The sequence below is a fragment of the Palaemon carinicauda genome, chromosome 21 (assembly GCF_036898095.1).
Source record: "Palaemon carinicauda isolate YSFRI2023 chromosome 21, ASM3689809v2, whole genome shotgun sequence".
Lineage (NCBI taxonomy): Eukaryota > Metazoa > Arthropoda > Malacostraca > Decapoda > Palaemonidae > Palaemon > Palaemon carinicauda.
Window position 1 is genome coordinate 84550391 of NC_090745.1, and position 23612 is coordinate 84574002.

General features: G+C 32.6%; 1 protein-coding gene across 2 annotated transcripts in view; it reads right to left on the reverse strand.

The window, feature by feature from the left end:
* Window positions 1–23612, reverse strand: part of LOC137614694 (carbonic anhydrase-related protein 10-like) — a 780810-nt gene that overhangs the window by 24809 nt on the left and 732389 nt on the right. For both annotated transcript variants that reach the window (XM_068344379.1, XM_068344378.1), the window contains exons 5-6: window positions 22066–22161; window positions 16958–17024 (exon numbers count right to left, since the gene is read on the reverse strand). In XM_068344379.1, coding sequence (XP_068200480.1) covers window positions 16958–17024; window positions 22066–22161 — 163 coding nt within the window. The remainder of the gene's footprint in view (window positions 1–16957; window positions 17025–22065; window positions 22162–23612) is intronic.

Genomic DNA, 23612 nt, shown 5'->3' on the forward strand with positions numbered 1-23612 from the left:
TTCCAAAAAGAAGTACTGAAACGAAATCTAATAAATGGGTAATTGTTTAAATATTCGGCTGAATAAGTTACCGGATATCTATGCAAACGGTAAGATAAATAGACATACTCTGGGAGAAATTTATTATCAAAGCATCAATTAAGGCAATATAAATAAAAATGAATATCAAAGCCACAATCCAATGACTGATTGTAATTTCCTGTTAGCACTAAATTAACAATTACAAATTACCTGGACTTATACATTATACACAGCCACTGCAGTTAACAAGTAAAAAAAATCCATAATTAGAACCTAACATACAGATCTGAAGCGGAGCAAAATATTTCACATTGAAAAAAAAAAAATTTAAAAAAAAGGTATTTAGCAAAACCTCCCTCTGAATTTATCACAAATATCAACATTAATCCTGGTAAAACCCACAACGCATACGAATGGTTTAGAATTTGTTCCATCGGTCTCATTTTATTCCAAGTAATTTATTTCAGTCCAGAAGCCCTTAATCCATCCAGTAAAACGGCAAGTAATAAAATCAATGCATTCGAACCCATCTTTGCCAACTTTTTTCATTTTCCTCTTTTCTCTCTAAATCTCTGCGTATGTACATCCATATATATAAGGAAATATATTATGGTACGGCTATGCAAGTTAGCAAATGATTAACAGCACGGGCTCGGAAGAGTACACACACACACACACACACACAGTAGAATACACAATCTATATTCTGACTATTTTGGTGCCAGCATTTAACGAGAACGCCCAAAGTTGCCTTTATTTCTCAATCTTTTACGAATAGGGGACAAGCGTTGGGGAAAGTTGTGGCATACTATTCGCTCTATTTCGTTTACCACAGATATTTTTCATATTTCAAAATTACACGAAAATCAAAATTTGCTATCACAATAACCACAAAAATTTGCATAAATGAATAAACTTAAACAGAACATTATGAAACCCAAAACGTTCAATAGGTGGAAATATATAATCGAAATAGGGAACACACTGAATTTCAAAATCCTAATAACTGGATATTTACTCATACAATTACATCAAAATACTTGTCTTTGAGACTTACTTATATACTATCATCGATATCTAAAAAATATTTGTTCCGATAAAAAAAAAAAAGGAATATGTCTACCGTATTCGAGTTACACTGTTTGTCATGAAGTCACATGAAAATTAATATCTAACATAACCAGTCGACTGTCAGCTTTATCAAGATGAATAACTTGTTCTCGATTGTATATTTACACGACACCAATGTTTCAGCCAGGGAAATTTTAAGGCAGATTAGAGTGAAAAAAAAACCCTTGTATTTAAATGTTTTAATTTTATACACCTATTGTAAGAAATGACGGTACAGTATATTATTGTAGCTCTATGAAAAGGATTTGATATTCATACCCATATAGGCCTATCATATGAATGGGATATTTTCAATAATATTTGTCTATTACATGAACTGAGGTTTCATTTAGGTACAAGGCTATTATTAACACACACACACACACACACACACACACATATATATATATATATATATATATATATATATATATATATATATATATACAGTATATATATATACATACATATATATATATATATATATATATATATATATACAGTATATATATATATATATATATATATATATATATATATCACTATTATTATTAATTGCTGAGCTACAACCCTAGTTGGAAAAGCAGAATGATATGAGCCGAGGGGCCCCAACAGGGAAAATAGCCCAATGAGGAAAGGAAAACAGGAAAAATAAAATATTTTAAGGACAGTAACCACATTAAAATAAATAATTCCTATGTAAGGTATAAATACTTTAACAAAACAAGAGGAAGAGAAATTAGATACCATAATGTGCCCGAGTGTACCCACAAGCAAGAGAACTCTAACCCAAGACAGTAGAAGACCATGGTACAGAGGCTATCGCACTACCCAAGACTAAAGAACAATGGTTTGATTTTGGAGTGTCCTTCTCCTAGAAGAGGTGTTTACCATAGCTAAAGAGTCTCTTCTACCCTTACCAAGAGGAAAGTAGCTACTGGGCAATTGCAGTGCAGTAATTAACCCCTTGGGTGAAGAAGAATTGTTTGGTAATCTCAGTGTTGTCAGGTGTATGAAAACAGAGGAGAATCTTTAAAGAATAGGCCAGACTATTCGCTGTATGTGTAGGCAAAGGAAAAGAAACGTAACCAGAGAGAAGGATCCAATGTAGTACTGTCTGGCCAGTGAAAGAACCCCAAAACTATCTAGCAGTAGTATCTCAACGGGCGGCTGGTGCCCTGGTGTGTGTGTATACAGTATATATACACAAAAGAAAATATACAATTCATACGAGAGAGAGAGAGAGAGAGAGAGAGAGAGAGAGAGAGAGAGAGAGAGAAAGAGAGAGAGAGAGAGAGAGAGATAATCTTAGTATTATGTGATATATTAATTCTTTGACCATTAACTGCAATCATTTATTTATCTGTATACTCATTCATTTAATTTATTTCTTTTATGAAACTTATAGGTATATGAGAAAAGAGATAATTACATTGAGATTTATTATACGCATATTTCATCTGCCAATTAGCTTAAAAAGGGAAATTTTGTAGCTAGTCGTAGTCAAGTTGGGCAAACTAAGTATATAGTTAAGGGGGAAAAACTGGAATAGATTTTAAGAGAATACACTTTAAACACCTTCAACTCTCTCTCTCTCTCTCTCTCTCTCTCTCTCTCTCTCTCTCTCTCTCTCTCTCTCTCTCTCTCTCTCTCTCTCTCTCTCAGTTACCGTATTGGTGTCTGCTAAAATCATAAGAAAAATGGAATAAACATCAGAAGAAGAATTCACGATCAAACGAAACACCAAAAAGAGAACACGCATTTAAGCAGCTAAAAATAGAAAACGGTTGATTTTTTTTTTCTCACAAACACGTTTACAAAGGTACTTCCCATTTAACGTAAAACCTTACTTTTACCTTCTCCTGTGGGTCCTTTGACTGGCTAGACAGTAATACATTGATCTTCTCTCTGATTACGGTTCATTTTCCCTTTCTCTACACACACCGAATAGTCTGGCCTATTCTTTAAATATTCTCCTCTATCCTCGTACACCTGACAGCAGTGAGATTACCAAACAACTTTTCTTCACCCAAGGGGTTACTACACTATAATTGTTTAGTGGCCACTTTAAATTCTTGGTAAGGGTAGAAGGGACACTTTAGCTATAGTAAGCAGCTCTTCTAGGAGGACACTTCAAAATCATACCATTGTTCTCTACTCTTGGGTAGTACCATAGCCTCTGTACCATGGTCTTCCACTGTCTTGGGTTAGAGTTCTCTCTTGCTTAAGGGTACACTCTGGCACAATATTCTATCTTATTTCTTTTCCTCTTACTTTGTTAAAATTTTTATAGTTTATATAGATGTTTATTTTAGAAAAGAGAAAATATTTAATTTTTCCTTGTTTCCTTTCCTTACTGGGCTAATTTCCCTATTGGAGCCCCAGGGCTTATAGCATTCTGCTTTTCCAACTACGGCTGTAGCTAAGCAATTAATAATAATAATAATAATAATAATAATAATAATAATAATAATAATAATAATAATAATAATAATTATGTTTGACACGGGCCCGATATGTAGGTATACTTTTTTCCTAAAGTAGGCTACGTATGATATGATGACAGTCTGAGTGATAAGCCGTTGTGTGATAATTATTGATATTTGGTCGAACAAAGTTTGAATACAGAATGAAGTAGAGCAAATGTGTAAATATATATACATATACATATATATATATATATATATATATATATATATATATATATTCTAATGTAGAGCAAATGTGTAAATATGTATGTGTGTATATATATACATATATATATATATATATATATATATATATATATATATGTATTCTTATGACGGTGGTCTTGTATAGAAGTAAATATTTTATTCATGTATTTCATTTGTATAATCAGCTCGTAAGGCAAGTTCCGCTCATGTAGGTTTAAGTAATATGTGTAAATTATATGACTTTCGTCATTCATTTAATTGTACTTTTCATTCAATTCAGCATATGTAAATTTACGCTATTTATAAGGATTAACTTTTAATTTCATGTATTTTGTTACGAAGTCTTATGTAATATCGTTTAGGTATGCTGTATGACCCATACGAGGTATGAGCACGAGGTATTACGCCACTTCTTAAGTTTCCACTTGCTTAGAAGATGCATGAAACTTCTCAAAATATACTTATATACTTGTTTTTTTTTTATTGTTTAGAGGAGGGAGGTGGGAGGAGTTAGCTGAGAGAGGGTTGCCTTGCAAGCAAGGTTTGTTCCCCTGTTCAATTTACTACATTGGCAACCTTACAGGGCTAGAGCATGCCTCGAAGCTACGAGAATCATCTACTAGAATTATCTTGAAGTAATAAGTCAATATATATATATATATATATATATATATATATATATATATATATATATATATATATATATATATATATATATACACCCCAAAAAATGTGTAACCAGCAGAAGAGATCCAGTCTGTCCCTTTGAAAGAACCAAATTCACCCTCTCTCCTGCCAAGTGTGTGTCCTCTCAAGTATGAATAGTGTTTTACTGTCAAACGTGATTAATGATCTCTAACCAACATACATTATGTATAATGTGTTCAAATAATGATGAATCCATTGAATGTTATTTCAAGTGTGTTGAGTTAATATAAGTATTTTTCTCATAGATGTTTGTAACTGGCCCTGTGAGATTTAGGTTAAACAGTGAAGTGTATTTATTTATTTTTTTTTTTGCTTACCTGTTCGGTAACCTCGCGTGAACCACAAGATGTAAGTATAACAGTTACATTTATGTAAATTTCATTTAGTGTTTAATCACCAGAGTGTTAAAGTGTTAACTATTTTCATTGATTATTATAGTTAAATATTTTATAAATTAATTTCCAGTGAAACAATCGATTGTGTAATTTTTTTTCTTAAGAGTCTTTACTTTGTCATAGTTTAAGGTTTTGTTCAGATTTAATATTGAGTAATTTAATTTTGGTGATAATTCTTTTTGTATTAATGTTGTAGCTTTTTTGTAAAGTGTGTGTTATTTCAATCACCAATGTTTCCTAATAGGGCTTGCTGGTAATCCCTGACTAAGAACCAAAGTAAGAGGTTGTTTTTGAATAGTTCATACTAAATAATCACAGAGTTCTGTTTTGAGAGTAGACTAAGAGACCTTTGGATATTCAGTGTTTATATATATTGCCGTCTGAGAGTTGCGTAATATTCTCAGAGCTCGGGTATTATTTTTCAAGTGTAACAGATTTATGTCATATAAACAGGTGGGTTTGGAGCTTGGGAGGTTATGTAATACTTCAGCCGTAATAATATTAATATATATATATATATATATATATATATATATATATATATATATATATATATATACATATATATATATATATTTATATATATACATACATATATATATATATATATATATATATATATATATATATATATATATAGTTACTCTTCGGTATTTTGCATTAAAACTTTATTCCACCAAAATTTATCGAAGGTAAATTAAGATGTTAATAGGTAGAAATGCTCTATAGATTCGTCCTTTAATGGTTCTCTTCTTAGAACGTTAATTATGAAACTGTAAAGCATTTCTACATCTATACGCATTTTTTTTAATTTTCCTTATGTGACCTACAACATATAGTTATATGTTCGTGTCTAAGATGATTGCATCGGTTATATATATATATATATATATATATATATATATATATATATATATATATATATATATATATATATATACATATATATATATATATACATATACCTATGTGTGTGTAACCACATTAAAATCCATATATCTTCATTTAAAATAAACGAATACATTTTCAATTTTTATTGAGTAAAAATGGAAAAAAAAAATTAGTCCTCTTTCTCATTTTTTTCTACTAGTACCATTAAGACTAGAAGGCAGAAGCTAATTTCCAACTCGTCTCATTCTGAAATTGCATAAAAATAAAAATTCAGGTCTTCTCTATTTTATACCTGTTGAAATGATATCCACTTTTTGGTATATTAACCATTTCACAGATTTATATGGTGGAAATTGGTTGCCCTTACTATTCAATCTCGCCTGGATCCATTTATACTTTCTAAGAAACGCCTAACAGGTAGAATCACATACAGAAATTTCAAGCACACCTCACTCTAATTAATTGCACCTTGTCACACTGTTACTGCGCGGCGAATAACCAGAGGTGATGGGCAGGGCTACACACAGGACCTCCCAGTGAAGTAAGGGTCTGATAAGGTGTACTGCCTCAGAGCTCAGAGAGAGGTGTGCCAGGAATTCCTGTGCAACTGTACCATAAAAAAGATCAATAAATAATAATATCGATGAATAAATTTATATTTTCTTATAACTTTCTTGATAAATGGAGAACGCATCATGTAGATCATATAAGTAAAGGAAAAGGGGATGGGGATATAAAAAGTACATATATTCACGCCAGCAACTACAGTAAAAAATGTCTGTAAAGATAAACACACCTAAATGAAATTCACGTCCGTTATTCATCATAAAATTCTCCTATATAAAGCAAGATGAATACGGTATAAATATCGTTTGTAAACTCTCTCCAAATTTGATAACTAATCGTCATTTCAGAAAATAAACTAATGTTTTATAACTGTTCACACTTTCCTTAGGTACTGACAACATATTTTCATTCCAGGAAATAAGTTGTCTTTTTAACATTAATAAAATCAAATATCAATGATCTGTGTAAAATACATGTATTAAACACACGCATTCTGGGAAATGGTTGTGACGCCCATATCTTATATAAACTTTGGTTACATCTCACTACAGTGTTAATTCCAGGCTTAGGTGAGTTACAAGATGAGAGGATTTTGACGGAATGCATCTGAAGTGTTATGGCTTGTTTGTGTCAGTTACACACACGCACGCACGCACACACACACACGCACATACACGCGCGCGCACACACAAACGCAGATATATATATATATATATATATATATATATATATATATATATATATATATATATATATATATATATATATATATGGGAATAACACTAAGAGACAAAAAGTGCAACGTGGATACGAGCGCAAACTAAAATAGACAATATTATAACAACTTGTAAGAAAACGAAATGGATATGAGCAGGATATATATATATATATATATATATATATATATATATATATATATATATATATATATACATTTATATATATATATATATATATATATATATATATATATATATACATTTATATATATATATATATATATATATATATATACATTTATATATATATATATATATATATATATATACATTTATATATATATATATATATATATATACATTTATATATATATATATATATATATATATATATATATATACACATATATATATGTATATATACATATATATAATGAGAATGACAGGCAATAGTTGAGCATTAGGAATAACAGAATAGGTCCCTAGAGATTGTAAAAGAAGCAGAGGATGGAAGAGAAGACGATGGATCGATGAACTAAGGAAGTTTGCGTGCGTGGACTGGCAGAAAAAGAAGCTTTTGTTCTACTGTGGACTAGTAACGGCTGATGATGATGATGATAATATATATTACAGAGCTGGTCAATGAAAGCCAAAGGACGACAAACGAATCCAAGAATACAGAGAGGCGTGAAATTCCACACGCACCGGAAGTGAAGAATATGGAAGACTAATCTTCAAGATATATGAAGAATATGAGGAGATACATATAAATTCAATAAAAATGCAACACTACCGACATAAATCTTGGGTGTAAAGTGAAGTACTAGAAATATACATGAATACAATATAAGAATATCTAGATAACAGAGTACTTCATCCCTTACTGAATGGAATACTGTAATTAATGATACAGAATAAGGAGAAGAATTTCGAAACTTGAAACAGATGTGCATGAACCATTTGATCAAGATTTATTTCTCGATTTAGAACCGAGATTTAGAGTTGCACATTAAAATTAATCTAATAACTTGCAATCACAGCTAAAAAATAATTAAAACAGGAGAAATTAGAATTAAAATTGTCCTTACATATATTCAAGTTACATACTGATTTAAATTACCATAAATAATAATCATCCTCCACGTAACAGACTATTCAATCCCTTAACTTAAAAAATAGTCTCCCGTGAAAAGAGGCAACTAAAACGGTTTGTCTATCCCTATAACAAACAAGGCAGTAAACTTTAATATATGACCGGTTAAAAATCGCATTGTATAACTTACTAGAGGAGCACTCGCTAAACAGCAAGACTTATTTTGCTCTTAAACTCCATTGCGTACTTGTTCTTTGATGTATAATCTTCAAAACCGAATAAATTGGTCCTTGGGTTATACCCAACATGTCCACCAAGTTTCGTGGAAATTGGTTCAGTAATTTTTGTGTAATGCTGTTAAAAAAAAAATGAACTTACAAAATATTCGCCATTTACTTACACAGCGATTATTTTCAAAGCACTGCTGCGTACTTGTACTTTGATGTTCTTAATACAAAATGTTACAGATTCATCCTTGGGCATTACCCAACGTCACTACCAAGTTTGGTCAAAATCGGTACAGTAGTTTTTGTGTAAAGTTGCTCAAAAACAAACACAAATAAAAGACGACAGGGGTGATTGGATAATCATCGCCAAACTAAAGATTCTATTTTGGAAAAGGCAAATAGGGGCATAAGTCCCAAGGCATCTTCAGCTTGAAATAAACCTTGTAAGTAGCTATAAATTGTATTGATTGCGCTTAAATTTTTCTACGAACGGTAAATACATAATGGAGCAACACCACCTGTCCACTGCAAAATAAATAAATAAATAAATAAAATAAAATCCTGCTGAGATTTCTTTCAGGTGACGCCGCTCTCTCTCTCTCTCTCTCTCTCTCTCTCTCTCTCTCTCTCTCTCTCTCTCTCTCTCTCTCTCTCTCTCTCTTCCGCAACATATCTTGTTGCATGCAAGGGTCTGCCCAGACGATATTTTTGTGTACACGATTTCCGTGTCTCATAGTTTCCTGCTTATGCTAAGCTGCAAGACCTTTGGGTGTGATTGCATTCGCCATCCATTTTCAAAGCTGTCATGCTTCGTGAAGGGTCCACACGTCACAAAACATAATGTTTGCGTTATTCTTATCATACAAAAAGGAAATGCATTGTAAAGTACAGTATGCAGCAAAACTGGTGATACTTTTTTTTTATTTTTGCATTGGACAAGAGGTGTTCTTGAGTTGCCACTTAGTATTTATTAAATCTAATATTTTACTTTGTAAGCATGTATTTGGATAAGGAAACCTTGGTCACTTGTTAAGTTTATTTTTATCACTGAAAATTATTAGATCGATGAACAAACATTTCATGTTAAAATTATGTTTTCGAACAAAAAAGCAAATATGTTACTGTAGCATGCTGCATGAATCCCTATGTCACCATGACTCCACGAGAGTAGTCTTGGAACTGTCTGCATAGAAGGAAACTGAGAAAGAGGGCGTCAAGATGGAAAAAATTTTAAGCAAAGCTCTGCAGTCTAATGATAGCCATTAATGCATTTGAGGTGTGAATTCAAAGTTATTAATTATTTTTGCTTATATCGTTTCGTGGATAAACCAAATGTTAAGATCGTGATTTCGAAACCTAAAATAACTTAGTATAATCATAGCTTAGGTTATAATCAACGCTACCTATATAGGTATAGTCTATCGAGGGGTTTCTTCAGCTTAAAAATAATGATAAATAAACAAGTAAATAAGCTAGATGGTTTAGTAATCTTCGTTATTAGAAATATAATTAATTCTACCTACCTATAATTTTATTTTTACTTTACAAACGGAAGACATATTCAGACATATTCACCCACAGCTATTGTGTGCAGATTCTTCATAAAGACAATAACAACGTATCTTGAACAAAAACAACTACAACAACAACAACAACAACAATAATAATAATAATAATAACAATAATAATAATAATATGGCTCTGTAGTCTAGGCCTATGCTATTGGCTTTATGACATAATATGGGCTACGCTATACGTCATATAGCAGAAATATAAATTTGCATCAAATATTGTAGCTTATAAAGGGTGTCTATCAGGCCATAATGTAGGATTTGAGAATAGACTGGGTGTAGCATACTTTCGTCCTAATTTTCTTCCCAGGCCTATAAGCTTAATAAGAATTGTATAATCAAGAAGCGCAAAGTTTAAGTCGCCCAAGGGTAAGGCGAGAAGAGGCAAACCGAGTCGTTTAAACCTTCATAAGTTGGGTCTAACGAAATCCTAAGTAAATCTCAAGAGATGAAACTTACTAGACATTAATAAACCAAGAAATAGATAATACAAAGGTAGACCACTATAATTGGATAAAACAGATACGCATAATTCTCTGAAATAGGTCTACATAGGATCATGTAAAAAATAAAACACAAATTCCAGTGACACAATTAAAATAGACAATTTCGTCTTTTAAAATACGTCATTATTTTCTTGTTATAATATTCTATGGGAAAACTAAGTAATGAATGTGAAACCTGTTGAAATATTATTTAATTTATTACAATATACATATACAGATGTTTATGGAGGTGTAGACCGAAATTCTTAGCTCCAAAGTTACCTGTTATTTTAAGGAAGTTAGCATGAAGAGGAGCTTTAAGCGCTTGTTGGAGAATCGGTAATGTTACTCCACTATGTAAATGTGTTTGTGGTAGCTCAAGACACTGATTACCGCCTAACTTCCATAGCTCCCATATCATCTAAAGTGTTTGAACGTCTTTTGGCAAAACGTCTTCATAGGTTTGCTGAAGGTAATCATCCGTTCCCTAGTTTGCAATTTGATTTTTATAAAGGCCTTGGAGCATGTGATGCCCTTCACACAATCTCCAATGCTGTACAGAAATCCCATGATTATGGTCAGGAAGTTCATATTATTGGCCTTGATTTTAGTGCTGCCTTTGACCATGTTAATCATGGGCCCTTGTTTTCGAACTCATACAGTTGGGAGTGGGTAGGTCGTTTCTGAGCATTATTATTGAATTTTTAAGTAAAAGATCTCAAAAAGTTGTTGATGGTCACCATAGTGAGTATAGAAATGTGATATCTGGTGTTCCACAGAGTAGTGTTCTTGGCCCATTACTTTTCGTACTATATACACATGACATGTTGTTTGGCCTAGAAAACCAGCTTGTTGCATATGCAGATGATGCTACTCTCTTTGCATCAATTCCATCACCTGAAAGTAGATCTGGGGGTTGCTGAATCCCTTTAACAGAGATCTAGCTAAAATTAGTGTATGTTGCAAATTATGGGGAATGAAGAGTTGTATCCTAACAAAACTCAAAGTATGATTGCAAATGGGTCAAGGACAGTGGCTCCTCAACATCCGGAACTCAGTATTGATAATGTTTCATTAACTCTGTATGACTTAAAATTTTAGGTGTGATTCTCGACAGCAAATTTACTTTTGAGAAACACATTAGGTCTGTGTCTTCTTCAATTGTACAAAAGATTGGCTTACTGAGAAAGTCTTTTAAGATTTTCTGTGATCAATCTATTCTGATGAAGTGTTTTAATTCTTTCATTCTACCTTGTTTCGAGTATTGTTCTCCTGTCTGGTCTTCAGCTGCGGATTCTCATCTTAATTTGTTGGACAGAAACTTGCGATCTATTACATTTCTTATTCCTGGTCTAGATATTAATCTTTGGCACCGTCGTTCAATTAATTCATTATGCATGTTGCATAACATTTTTCAAAATCCTGAAATCCTGACCATCTTTTACATTCATATCTTCCTGGACAGTTCCATCCTGTTCGTAATACTAGGCATGCAGATAATTCTAATAGTCAGGCCTTATCCATCATGAGGCTCAGTACTACACAGTATTCTTAGTTTTATCCCAGCTGTGACCAAGTTGTGGAATGATCTTCCTAATCAGGTAGTTGACTCAGTAAAACTTCAAAAGTTCAAAGCTGCAGCAAATGTTTTTATGTTGAACAGGCTGACATAACTCTTTTTATAGTTACATATGAATTATCTGTTTCAATATTGTTAATGTTTTTTAAAATATTTCATTTTAATTTTTCATTACTTCCTATATCGTTTATTTATTTCCTTGTTTATATACAGAGAGAGAGAGAGAGAGAGAGAGAGAGAGAGAGAGAGAGAGAGAGAGAGAGAGAGAGAGAGAGAGAGAGAGAGAGAGAGAAAGGTGATTAATATTTAGTATGTAACTCTAGAACTAGTTACTTAGTTCTTCTGGGAATGCCAAACAATCTATTACAAATATTTCCCTCACCCACAGACTTTAAGCATTGGCTTATGATGGTTTGACTACTAGTGAGAACGGAAAATGATAATGAAATGAATGCTTGGTTATAAAGTAACTCTTCGTTACCTTGTGGGTTTGTGCAGTGGGGTCTCCCACCTCCTAGGATGACTTTTCACTCTTTCTCCTTCATTGTATCGTTTTAGCCGTAAATACACAGTTGTTTCGTCGACTGGTTATGTCTATTTTTTTCTAAAATCTGATAAAATACCCTCACCTAATGTTATAGTAACACTGCACTGCCGGTTGATGTCTTGACTTTGGTTAGAGTCCCCCCACGATTACAACTCCGATATGCTGTTTACGTTAAATACATTACTATGGTGGCTAAAAAGTCAGATTCATTAATTATTTAGGTTTATTTAAATTTTACCACAATAAAAGATTGTTTTAATTTTTTTCCATGATGATCTAACTGATATTTTGATAAACAATGCACTGTTAATACTTTAAATTCATACTTAATGAACTGTATCTTTTATTGAGGGAAGTTTCAAAATGTTTCGTCCCGCCGCTGCAACGGAGGCTCATTAGAAATCTGAACAATGTAAAATTGCCAGTTAGTGATTTTCGAACAAAATCACTGAATTCAGGTATCACGAGTTTTGCTGTATACTGTGCAAAATAAGAAGACTTATATAAAACCAAATTGAGATCCCAGTTTTTATTCATGCTTTTATAAAAAATAAATGTAATTATCTGTGACGGACCAAGAGTAGGTTGTGACTCAAAGGCGGTGTGAAAGCAACGAAGTATTTTATTTAGACACATTGAATATATATACACACTAGGTCCCGGCAAGGTCACAAAATACAACATGCTATTTCTTGTCCAACCAGCAACTGGTTCTGTTAACAGTTAACAATGAGAAATAGGCAGACAGGTTGATGCAAGTTGCTGTCAGTGCGAGGGGAGAGCGAAGATACAAAGAATAATATATACAAAAAAGAAAAATGTTGTTATTATATACGATCGTGTGACACACGGGTGGTACATGGCTCCCCCTCCCCCCCAAAATGACATACTGTACATGTTAAACAGGGCGCCCTGATCTAGAGAGGCAAACTGTAAGCGGATCATCTGGCAAGAGATAAGCGGGTTGTAGACGATCAATGGAGACCCAGTCTTCTTTGCCACGAATGTTTAGTAGGAATGCTTTCGGATTGCGTCAGATCACAAGGAAAGGGCCCGTGTAAGGGGGCATTAGTAGTGGCTTGCTAGTGTCGTTGCGGGAGAAGACGTGCGTTGCAGAGTACAAGTCTGTCGGTATGTGATGCTTCGCTGGGGGCTTGTAAGTCTAGCGGCATTGAGTAAATTTTCCCACGACGTGACATATGCGCTGGAGATCGCCGAAAGGTTGCAGAAGGAAAAAATTCGGCAGGGACGACCAACGGGTCGCCATACACCATTTCAGCTGCCGAGACGCCCAGGGCGTCTTTAGGAATGGTCCTTAGTCCAAGGAGGACCCAGGGAAGCTGAGTAAACCTGTTGGAGTCCTTACAGAAAGACATCAAAGCTGCTTTGAGGGTGCGATGAAAACGTTCAGCCATTCCATTGGCAGCGGGGTTGTAGGCAGTTGTCTGATGTAGGGTGATGCCCTGGAGATTCACTAATGATATCCACAATTGAGACATAAAAGTGGTACCCCTGTCAGAAGTAATATGCTCAGGGATACCAAATCTTGCTATCCATCCTGAAAGTACGGCAGATGTACATGAGGCGGTGTTGCAGTTTCCATGGGCCAACGAGTGGAGCGGTCAATGACAGTAAACACGTAACGATGTCCTTGTGATGTAGGTAGGGGGCCTACAACGTCAACGTGAATGGAGCGAAATGACACTGAGGTTGAGGAAAGGTGCCCACTCCTGAATCCGTGTGTCGATGTACTTTGGAAGTTTGGCATGAAGTACAGGCACGGACCCAATCCTTAGCATCCTTAGTAATGCCGTGCCAAATGAACTTCGTCTTCAGCAGCTGTGCAGTAGAACGGCGCAAAGGATGTGAAAGGCCGTGAATGAAATCAAACACCTGTCGGCACATGGGAGCAGGAATCCACGGTCGCGGTCTACCAGTACTGACGTTGGAGTCGTCGAGGGGGACGTCTTCCCAATGGAGGGATGTGCAGGATGTCCTACATGCTTGATACTCTGGATCCGGTGGTTGGGTTTCAGCCAATTTCAAATAAGTTACAAATAGTTAAAGAGACTTTATTAATGCGAAATCTAAACGAGGCCCTTTGCGTCAATAGACGTAGGTGATGATGATGATGATTAATGCAAAGATCTGAATGTTGATGAGCCACAGTCCTTGGCCTATTTTCAATTATACTTTGAGATAAGTTTGGGTTCAACTTTATGCCCCATACTTTGCCCCATGCCCTAATTTTACTTCGATATCTATATAAAGGGATTCAGCAACCCCAGCTCTACTTTCAGGAGATGGAATTGAGGTAAAGAGAGTAGCACTATCTGCATATGCAACGAGCTCGTTTTCTAAGCCAAACCACATATCATACATACATAGTATGGAAGGTAATGCACCTAGCACACTACCCTGAGGAACACCAGATATATTCATATAATCATTATGGAGGACATCAACAACTGCTATCAGAAAAAAATTACTTACAAATTTAATAATGGTGGTAAGAAAAGGCCTACTTACACCCATCTATTCAAGTTCAACTTAAGCTACGTCCAGTCACAGCTGAATATATATATATATATATATATATATATATATATATATATATATATATATATATATATATATATATATATATATATATATATATATATATATATATATATATATGAGAAATTAAATTTGTCTAGATCTAAAGAAAAAAAGAGAAAAACTAATTTTAAGAAAAAAATAAAAACTCTGATAGGTTTAGTTTAGCAATACGAAACAGTTGTTCCAATCTACATGATGAAATGGAAGTAAAGAGAAAAAGATAATATTTTAACAAAATTTGTATTGAAATCAGCACACGAGATAGGTGGAACAGTTCTTAAACAAGTTAAAAGACAACTAACATAAAACAGCAAAAGCCAAACAACGAAATGATTGGAAATCAGGATAAAATCCAAGAGAGATGAAATTAAATTAGAAGAACTGCCCAAAACAATAAACATTCGAAAAATCCTAGACATTCATAAACACAATCAGACCAAAATTGAGGAAACACTAAAGAAAGGAAGAAACATCAAATAGATGAAAAGAAGACTTGGAACCGGACGTCAATAGATGTGTGTTTTGAAAAAGAGAATGGAAATATTATCAACAAAAGAGATGGAGTCATCAAAATTGCAAAGGATTTCTGTATAATGTTCTACAATAGTGATATAAGAAATAACTTGGCCAATAGAAATAATGAAACACCCGAGCTGATATCAAAAGTAACAGTAGGAGGAGTAAAGAAAGCATTAAAAGGTATGGCAAGAGATAAAACAACAGAAGATGACCTAACAACTGATTTCATAATAGATGTAGGAGATTTCATAGTAGTAAAACTCGCCGAACTTTACACAAAAGAACTGCAAGAATGCTCTATACCTAAGATTTGAAGAACTTTATCATTACACCAATTCAAAAAAGGGGAGACACAAAAGACCTGAAAAATTAGCACTCAATAAGTTTACTCTTCGTAATATGTAAAACGATCATATTAGGCGCTATAGAAAGACAGCTAGACTTTAATCAACTAAGAAAGCAGACATGCTTTAGAAGAGAATATTCAACAACAGATCAAATCAAATCCATGTAATTAACTTGTTAATGAAAAGAAAGAATATATATATATACATATATATACATATATACAAATATATATATATATATATATATATATATATATATATATATATATATATATATATATATATATTCATATATATATACATATATATATATAAATATATATATATATATATATATATATATATATATATATATACATATATATATATATATATATATATATATATATATATGTGTGTGTGTGTGCATGTATTCATATATACAAATATATATATATATATATATATATATATATATATATATATATATATATATATATATATATATATATATATATATATTTATATATACATATGTGCTTTGTTTGTGTATGTACGTATAGTACAACAGGTGAAATACAATGCATATACCTTTTGTAGTCGTCCAAGAATAAAGAATATAATTTCAATATAAAAGAATGCATAAATGGAAACATGTGGATGCATACATACTGCAGGATTTGACTAACGTAAATCAAATTACACATAATAAAGCACTATGTCAAAAAATGCATTTCATCAATTTACATTGCTATGCATATTGATGAACCCAGAAAGGAAAATAAAATTCTTTTATACATATGCCATAAAAAACCTGAATGCACATATATGAGTATTTAAAAAATGTATATGGAAAAAAAATTAAACTAATATTCATAAAAATATGTACAGCCAATTATAAACTGTAACACATATTTACTCACCAACATATCTGATGTTTTTAAGTCCTGCTGTAAGATTGCTGAGAGCTTCGTTTGAGCTTTTTCCTATCTGTCAAAATAAAAATAAAAAATATAAAAAGTCGATGAATATGAATAGAGATGACGTTTTTAAGATCAATATATAAACGTTTCATGGAATCTCTGGAAAACTGGAAACATTCAATTTAAAAGAAAAGAGCTGTATAATGGAAATTGTTTACTAAAACAGTTTACCATCAATATGATTAGAATATCAACTAAAAATAGTAGGTATAGTAAAATATGTGATATATCTGATACACAGAGAGAGGACCATTAATTTCTTAAAATCATTCCTAGTGATTCTATGGTTGACTCAGCTTAACTTTTTAACAGCAGTTCAAATAAACTTGATTTAGCGAAATAAAAAAACATCAAGTTTTATCAAAAACAAAATTCTACCTTATGCGAAACTGATTAGTGCAAATAGATGTATCCTTTCATGTAAAAAAAAACAATAACCAATTAAAACGGCAAACAGACGCACAATGAGTATACAAAAATATTAATAATATAGAAAGACAAAAATGACATGCTCTCCACGAATTTTGGAAAGATGATTCTTATTAACAAGAAAGAAAAAATACACCGAAAACTATAACCTTTTTAAATTAAAGGTTTGCATTAACAGAATAGTGGAATGGAAGGAGATATCATCTAGGTTAATGTGGGTAAGGGTTAGGTTGGGTAGGGAATGTTGGGCGTTTGTCAGTGCGTATGGGCCAGGTAGTGAGAAAAGTGAAGAAGAGCGGAATGAGTTCTGGAATGATTTAACTAGGTGTGTAGAAGGACTGGGTAGAAGGAATTATGTAGTTGTTATGGGTGACTTAAATGCTAGAGTGGGCGCTGGAGAGGTAGAAGGTGTCATTGGTAAGTATGGCGTACCAGGTGAAAATGAGAGTGGTGAGAGACTGGTAGACATGTGTGTTGAACAAGAGATGGTAATAAGTGCTAGCTTCTTTAAAAAGAAAGATAAAAATAAGTATACATGGGTAAGAGTGGCAAATGGAAGAGTAGTAGAAAGGGCATTAATGGATTATGTGTTGGTAACTAAAAGAATGTTTGGAAGATTGAAAGACGTGCACGTGTTTAGGGGTATGGCTAACGGTATGTCTGATCATTTTTTGGTGGAAGGAAAATTAGTTGTAGCAAAAGAGTGGGGGAATAGAGTAGGTGGATGTAAAAGGGAGGTAGTGAGGATTGAAGAGCTAATAAAACCGGGGGTAAAAAGTAAATATCAGGAAAGGTTGAAAATGGCATATGATGAGGTGAGAGTAAGAGAAACTGGTAATTTAGAGGAGGAGTGGAAGTTAGTAAAAGAAAATTTTGTTGGGATTGCAAGTGATGTATGTGGCAAGAAGGTTGTTGGAGGCAGCATGAGGAAGGGCAGTGAATGGTGGAATGAAGGAGTGAAGGTGAAAGTGGAAGAGAAAAAGAGGGCTTTTGAAGAATGGCTGCAGAGTAATAGTATAGAGAAGTATGAAAAATATAGAGAGAAAAAGGTGGAAGTAAAGCGCAAGGTACGTGAGGCAAAGAGGGCAGATGACTTGAGGTGGGGTCAGGGATTGGGTCAGTCATATGAAGAGAATAAGAAGAAGTTTTGGAAAGAAGTGAAGAGAGTAAGGAAGGCTGGCGCAAGAATTGAAGAGACAGTGAAAGATGGAAATGGAATGTTGTTAAAAGGAGAGGAGGAAGGGAAAAGGTGGGCGGAATATTTTGAAAGTTTGCTGAATGTTGAGGATAATAGGGAGGCAGATATAATTGCTGTTCCAGGTGTTGAGGTGCCAGTGATGGGAGATGAGAATGAGAGAGAGATAACAATAGATGAAGTGAGGAGAGCACTAGATGAAACGAGAGTAGGAAAAGCATCTGGTATGGACGGTGTGAAAGCTGAGATGTTGAAGGAAGGGGGTGTGACTGTGCTTGAATGGTTGGTGAGATTGTTTAATATGTGTTTTGTGTTGTCAATGGTACCAGTAGATTGGGTTTGTGCATGTATTGTACCACTATATAAGGGTAAGGGAGATGTGCATGAGTGTTGTAATTCAAGAGGTATTAGTTTGTTGAGTGTAGTTGGAAAAGTGTATGGTAGAGCATTGATTAATAGGATTAAGGATAAAACAGAGAATGCAATCTTGGAAGTACAGGGTGGTTTTAGAAGAGGTAGGGGTTGTATGAATCAGATTTTTACAGTTAGGCAGATATGCGAGAAATATTTAGCAAAAGGTAAGGAGGTGTATGTTGCGTTTATGGATCTGGAGAAAGCATATGATAGAGTTGATAGGGAAGCAATGTGGAATGTGATGAGGCTATATGGAGTTGGTGGAAGGTTGTTGCAAGCAGTGAAAAGTTTATACAAAGGTAGTAAAGCATGTGTTAGAATAGGAAATGAAGTGAGTGATTGGTTTCCGGTGAGAGTGGGGCTGAGACAGGGATGTGTGATGTCGCCGTGGTTGTTTAACTTGTATGTTGATGGAGTGGTGAGAGAGGTGAATGCTCGAGTGCTTGGACGAGGATTAAAACTGGTAGGCGAGAATGACCATGAATGGGAGGTAAATCAGTTGTTGTTTGCGGATGATACTGTACTGGTAGCAGACACAGAAGAGAAGCTTGACCGACTAGTGACAGAATTTGGAAGGGTGTGTGAGAGAAGGAAGTTGAGAGTCAATGTGGGTAAGAGTAAGGTTATGAGATGTACGAGAAGGGAAGGTGGTGCAAGGTTGAATGTCATGTTGAATGGAGAGTTACTTGAGGAGGTGGATCAGTTTAAGTACTTGGGGTCTATTGTTGCAGCAAATGGTGGAGTGGAAGCAGATGTACGTCAGAGAGTGAATGAAGGTTGCAAAGTGTTGGGGGCAGTTAAGGGAGTAGTAAAAAAATAGAGGGTTGGGCATGAATGTAAAGAGAGTTCTGTATGAGAAAGTGATTGTACCAACTGTGATGTATGGATCGGAGTCGTGGGGAATGAAAGTGATGGAGAGACAGAAATTGAATGTGTTTGAGATGAAGTGTCTAAGGAGTATGGCTGGTGTATCTCGAGTAGATAGGGTTAGGAACGAAGTGGTGAGGGAGAGAACGGGTGTAAGAAATGAGTTAGCGGCTAGAGTGGATATGAATGTGTTGAGGTGGTTTGGCCATGTTGAGAGAATGGAAAATGGTTGTCTGCTAAAGAAGGTGATGAATGCAAGAGTTGATGGGAGAAGTACAAGAGGAAGGCCAAGGTTTGGGTGGATGGATGGTGTGAAGAAAGCTCTGGGTGATAGGAGGATAGATGTGAGAGAGGCAAGAGAGCGTGCTAGAAATATGAATGAATGGCGAGCGATTGTGACGCAGTTTCAGTAGGCCCTGCTGCTTCCTCCGGTGCCTTAGATGACCGCGGAGGTAGCAGCAGTAGGGGAGTCAGCATTATGAAGCTTCATCTGTGGTGGAAATGTGGGAGGTTGGGCTGTGGCACCCTAGCAGTACCAGCTGAACTCGGTTGAGTCCCTGATTAGGCTGAAGGAACATAGAGAGTAGAGGTCCCCTTTTTGTTTTGTTTCATTGTTGGTGTCGGCTACCCCCCAAAACTGGGGGAAGTGCCTTGGTATATGGATGGATGGATTAACAGAATACGAGAGCAGTCCAATATAAACTTCTATGTAATTCCAATATTAATACTTGCGACCAGTTTAATATATGGGTTGAATTTAATTCTAATGAATATCTTATGTAAATATATAATATATATATATATATATATATATATATATATATATAAATATATATATATATATATATATATATATATATATATTTTTTTTTACATATATATACATACATACATATATATATATATATATATATATATATATATATATATAAATATACACACACCCGTATATATATGTATGTATATATATAAATATATATATATATATATATATATATATATATACACATACATATATATATATATATATATATATATACACATACATATATATAAATATATACATATATATATATATACATATATATATACACACACACACACATATATATATACATATATATATACACACACACACACATATATATATATATATATATATATATATATATATACACACACACATATATATATATATATATATATATAAATATACACACACAAATATATATATATATATATATATATATATATATATATATATATATATATATATATATATATATATAAAACCCTAGTTGTAATGCAATATTTGCAGGGATGGCGTCAACAGTCAGTGATATAATAGCGCCTGTCATTAATAAGGGTTCTCCATAACGAATATAAAAGCAAGTGTCAGTAATAAGGTTTCCCTATAATTTAAAGTGACTAAAAAAATGAATTTACTTATAAAATGTTGAAGCAGAGAAGGATAACGAAAACTGTAAAACAATAGCAAGCGTAAAATATGATTCACCCTCAATATGAGGTCTCTCAAAGGTGAATACAAGGGTGTGCTTTACTATAACCGTTGAACGAGGCTTAAAATTTCGATTATTCCAGGACTTAATCACATACCAGAAAACAACTCCAAGGAATAGAGATATATCTACTAGATAATATACTAAAGGTAAAGGACACCACGACCCTATCTTTCACTTCCCTTCTTTTTATTTAGAGTTATTTATTTCTGCAATTTGACTATTTCTTCCGTTGCCTATTTTCATATGGAATTCGTTTTGTTTATATATTCTTTGGTCTGTTTTCTACTACTACTACTACTAATTATTATTATTATTACTAATTATTATCATTACTAATTATTATTATTAATATCATAATAATAATGAAGTGAATTATATGTATATATCCCTTGAATATACTATGTATCAATGCTTCTTCATTCAGATTTTCCCAATGTTTTATTAATGGGTAAACATACAATAAAACCTAAATAACCCATTACTCTGTCCCCTAGACATCAAATAACGTTACGAAAAGTAGAATAATACAAATTTCAGATTAAGAACAAAAATTCTATATAGAATTTGAACAATAACCATCCATTATTACTATTCTATCAAAGGATTAGAAACTACCGTACCTTGAGCAACAGTGATATGCCGACGATGCCGTAAGCTTTGTCGAGCGCGTGGGAGAAGTTGGAGTACAGATGAGAATTGAAGCCAAGCACTTGGATCTGTAATAATAATAATAATAATAATAATAATAATAATAATAATAATAATAATAATAATAATAATAATAACAATAATAATAATAATAATAATAATAATAATAAAAATAATAATAAATGATAATAATAATAGTTTAAGAAATAATAAAAGTAATAATAATAATAATAATAATAATAATAATAATAACAACAACAACAATAACAACAATAATAATAATGAAAATACTACTACTACTACTACTAATGATAATAATAATAGTAATAATGATAATAATAATAATAATAATAATAATAATAATAAAAATAATAAAACTAATAATAATAATGATAAGAATGATAGTAATAATGATAATAATAATAATAATAAAAACAATAATAGTAACGATGATAATAATAATAATAATAATAATAATAATAATAATAATAATAATAATAAATGAAAAATTATACCTCCACATAACATTGTAGGATATAATGATAAAAATAACATTAGTAACAATTGTATTAATAACAATATTAACAATAAATTTCGAATGACAGTGACAATTAATAGGTCCGATTATAGCCAGGGTAATTAACCAAGCTTGAAATAAACGAATATTTATTTGGAAAGTTAATAAATTACGACCTATACTGAGCACCGACAATCTAAACTTGTCCAAACAATTTTATCTCAATGATTTTTTTTTTAAATTGATTATCATTAACATAGGAAAAAATGGCTTAATATCTTAACCTATTAACTTATTTTTAATATTGATAAGTTTCATAGAATTTCAATTGAGAATCGTAAAAACGTAATGCGTTATCCAAAAATAATCTGATTTTGTTCAATAGACATCATTTGAAACCATGATGAATTTGCACACCTTACTTGTTATAAGACGGAAAAACTTTATTTAACTAATTGTTAATTACTTTTCTTATTTCCTTGTTTCCTTTCCTCACTGGACTATTTTCATCATTGAAGCCCCTGGGGTTATAGCATCCTGCTTTTCCAACTAAGGTTGTAGCTTAGCAAGTAATAATAATAATAATAATAACAATAATAATAACAATAATAACAATAATAATAATAATAATAATAATGTCCTTACTATTCATTTAACCTTATTTTAACATTTCATACATGAACGCAATGCAGAATAATTAAGCATAATTATAAAGGGAGGAGAAAGGGAAAATGTAATAAACATGATTATACTATAATAGGGAGAAAGGAAAAATATATTAAGCATGATTATAAAGGAAAGAGAAAGGGAAATGGTATTAAGCATGATTATAAAGTGATGATAAATGGAAAGTGTTAAGCATGATTTTAAGGGGAGGGGAAATGGTAAATGTATAAAGCATGATTATATTATAGTACATGGAGGAGAAAGAAAAAGTGTATAAAGCAGGATTATAAAAGGAGGAAAAAGAGAAAATGCATTAAGCATGGTTATAAAGGAAAG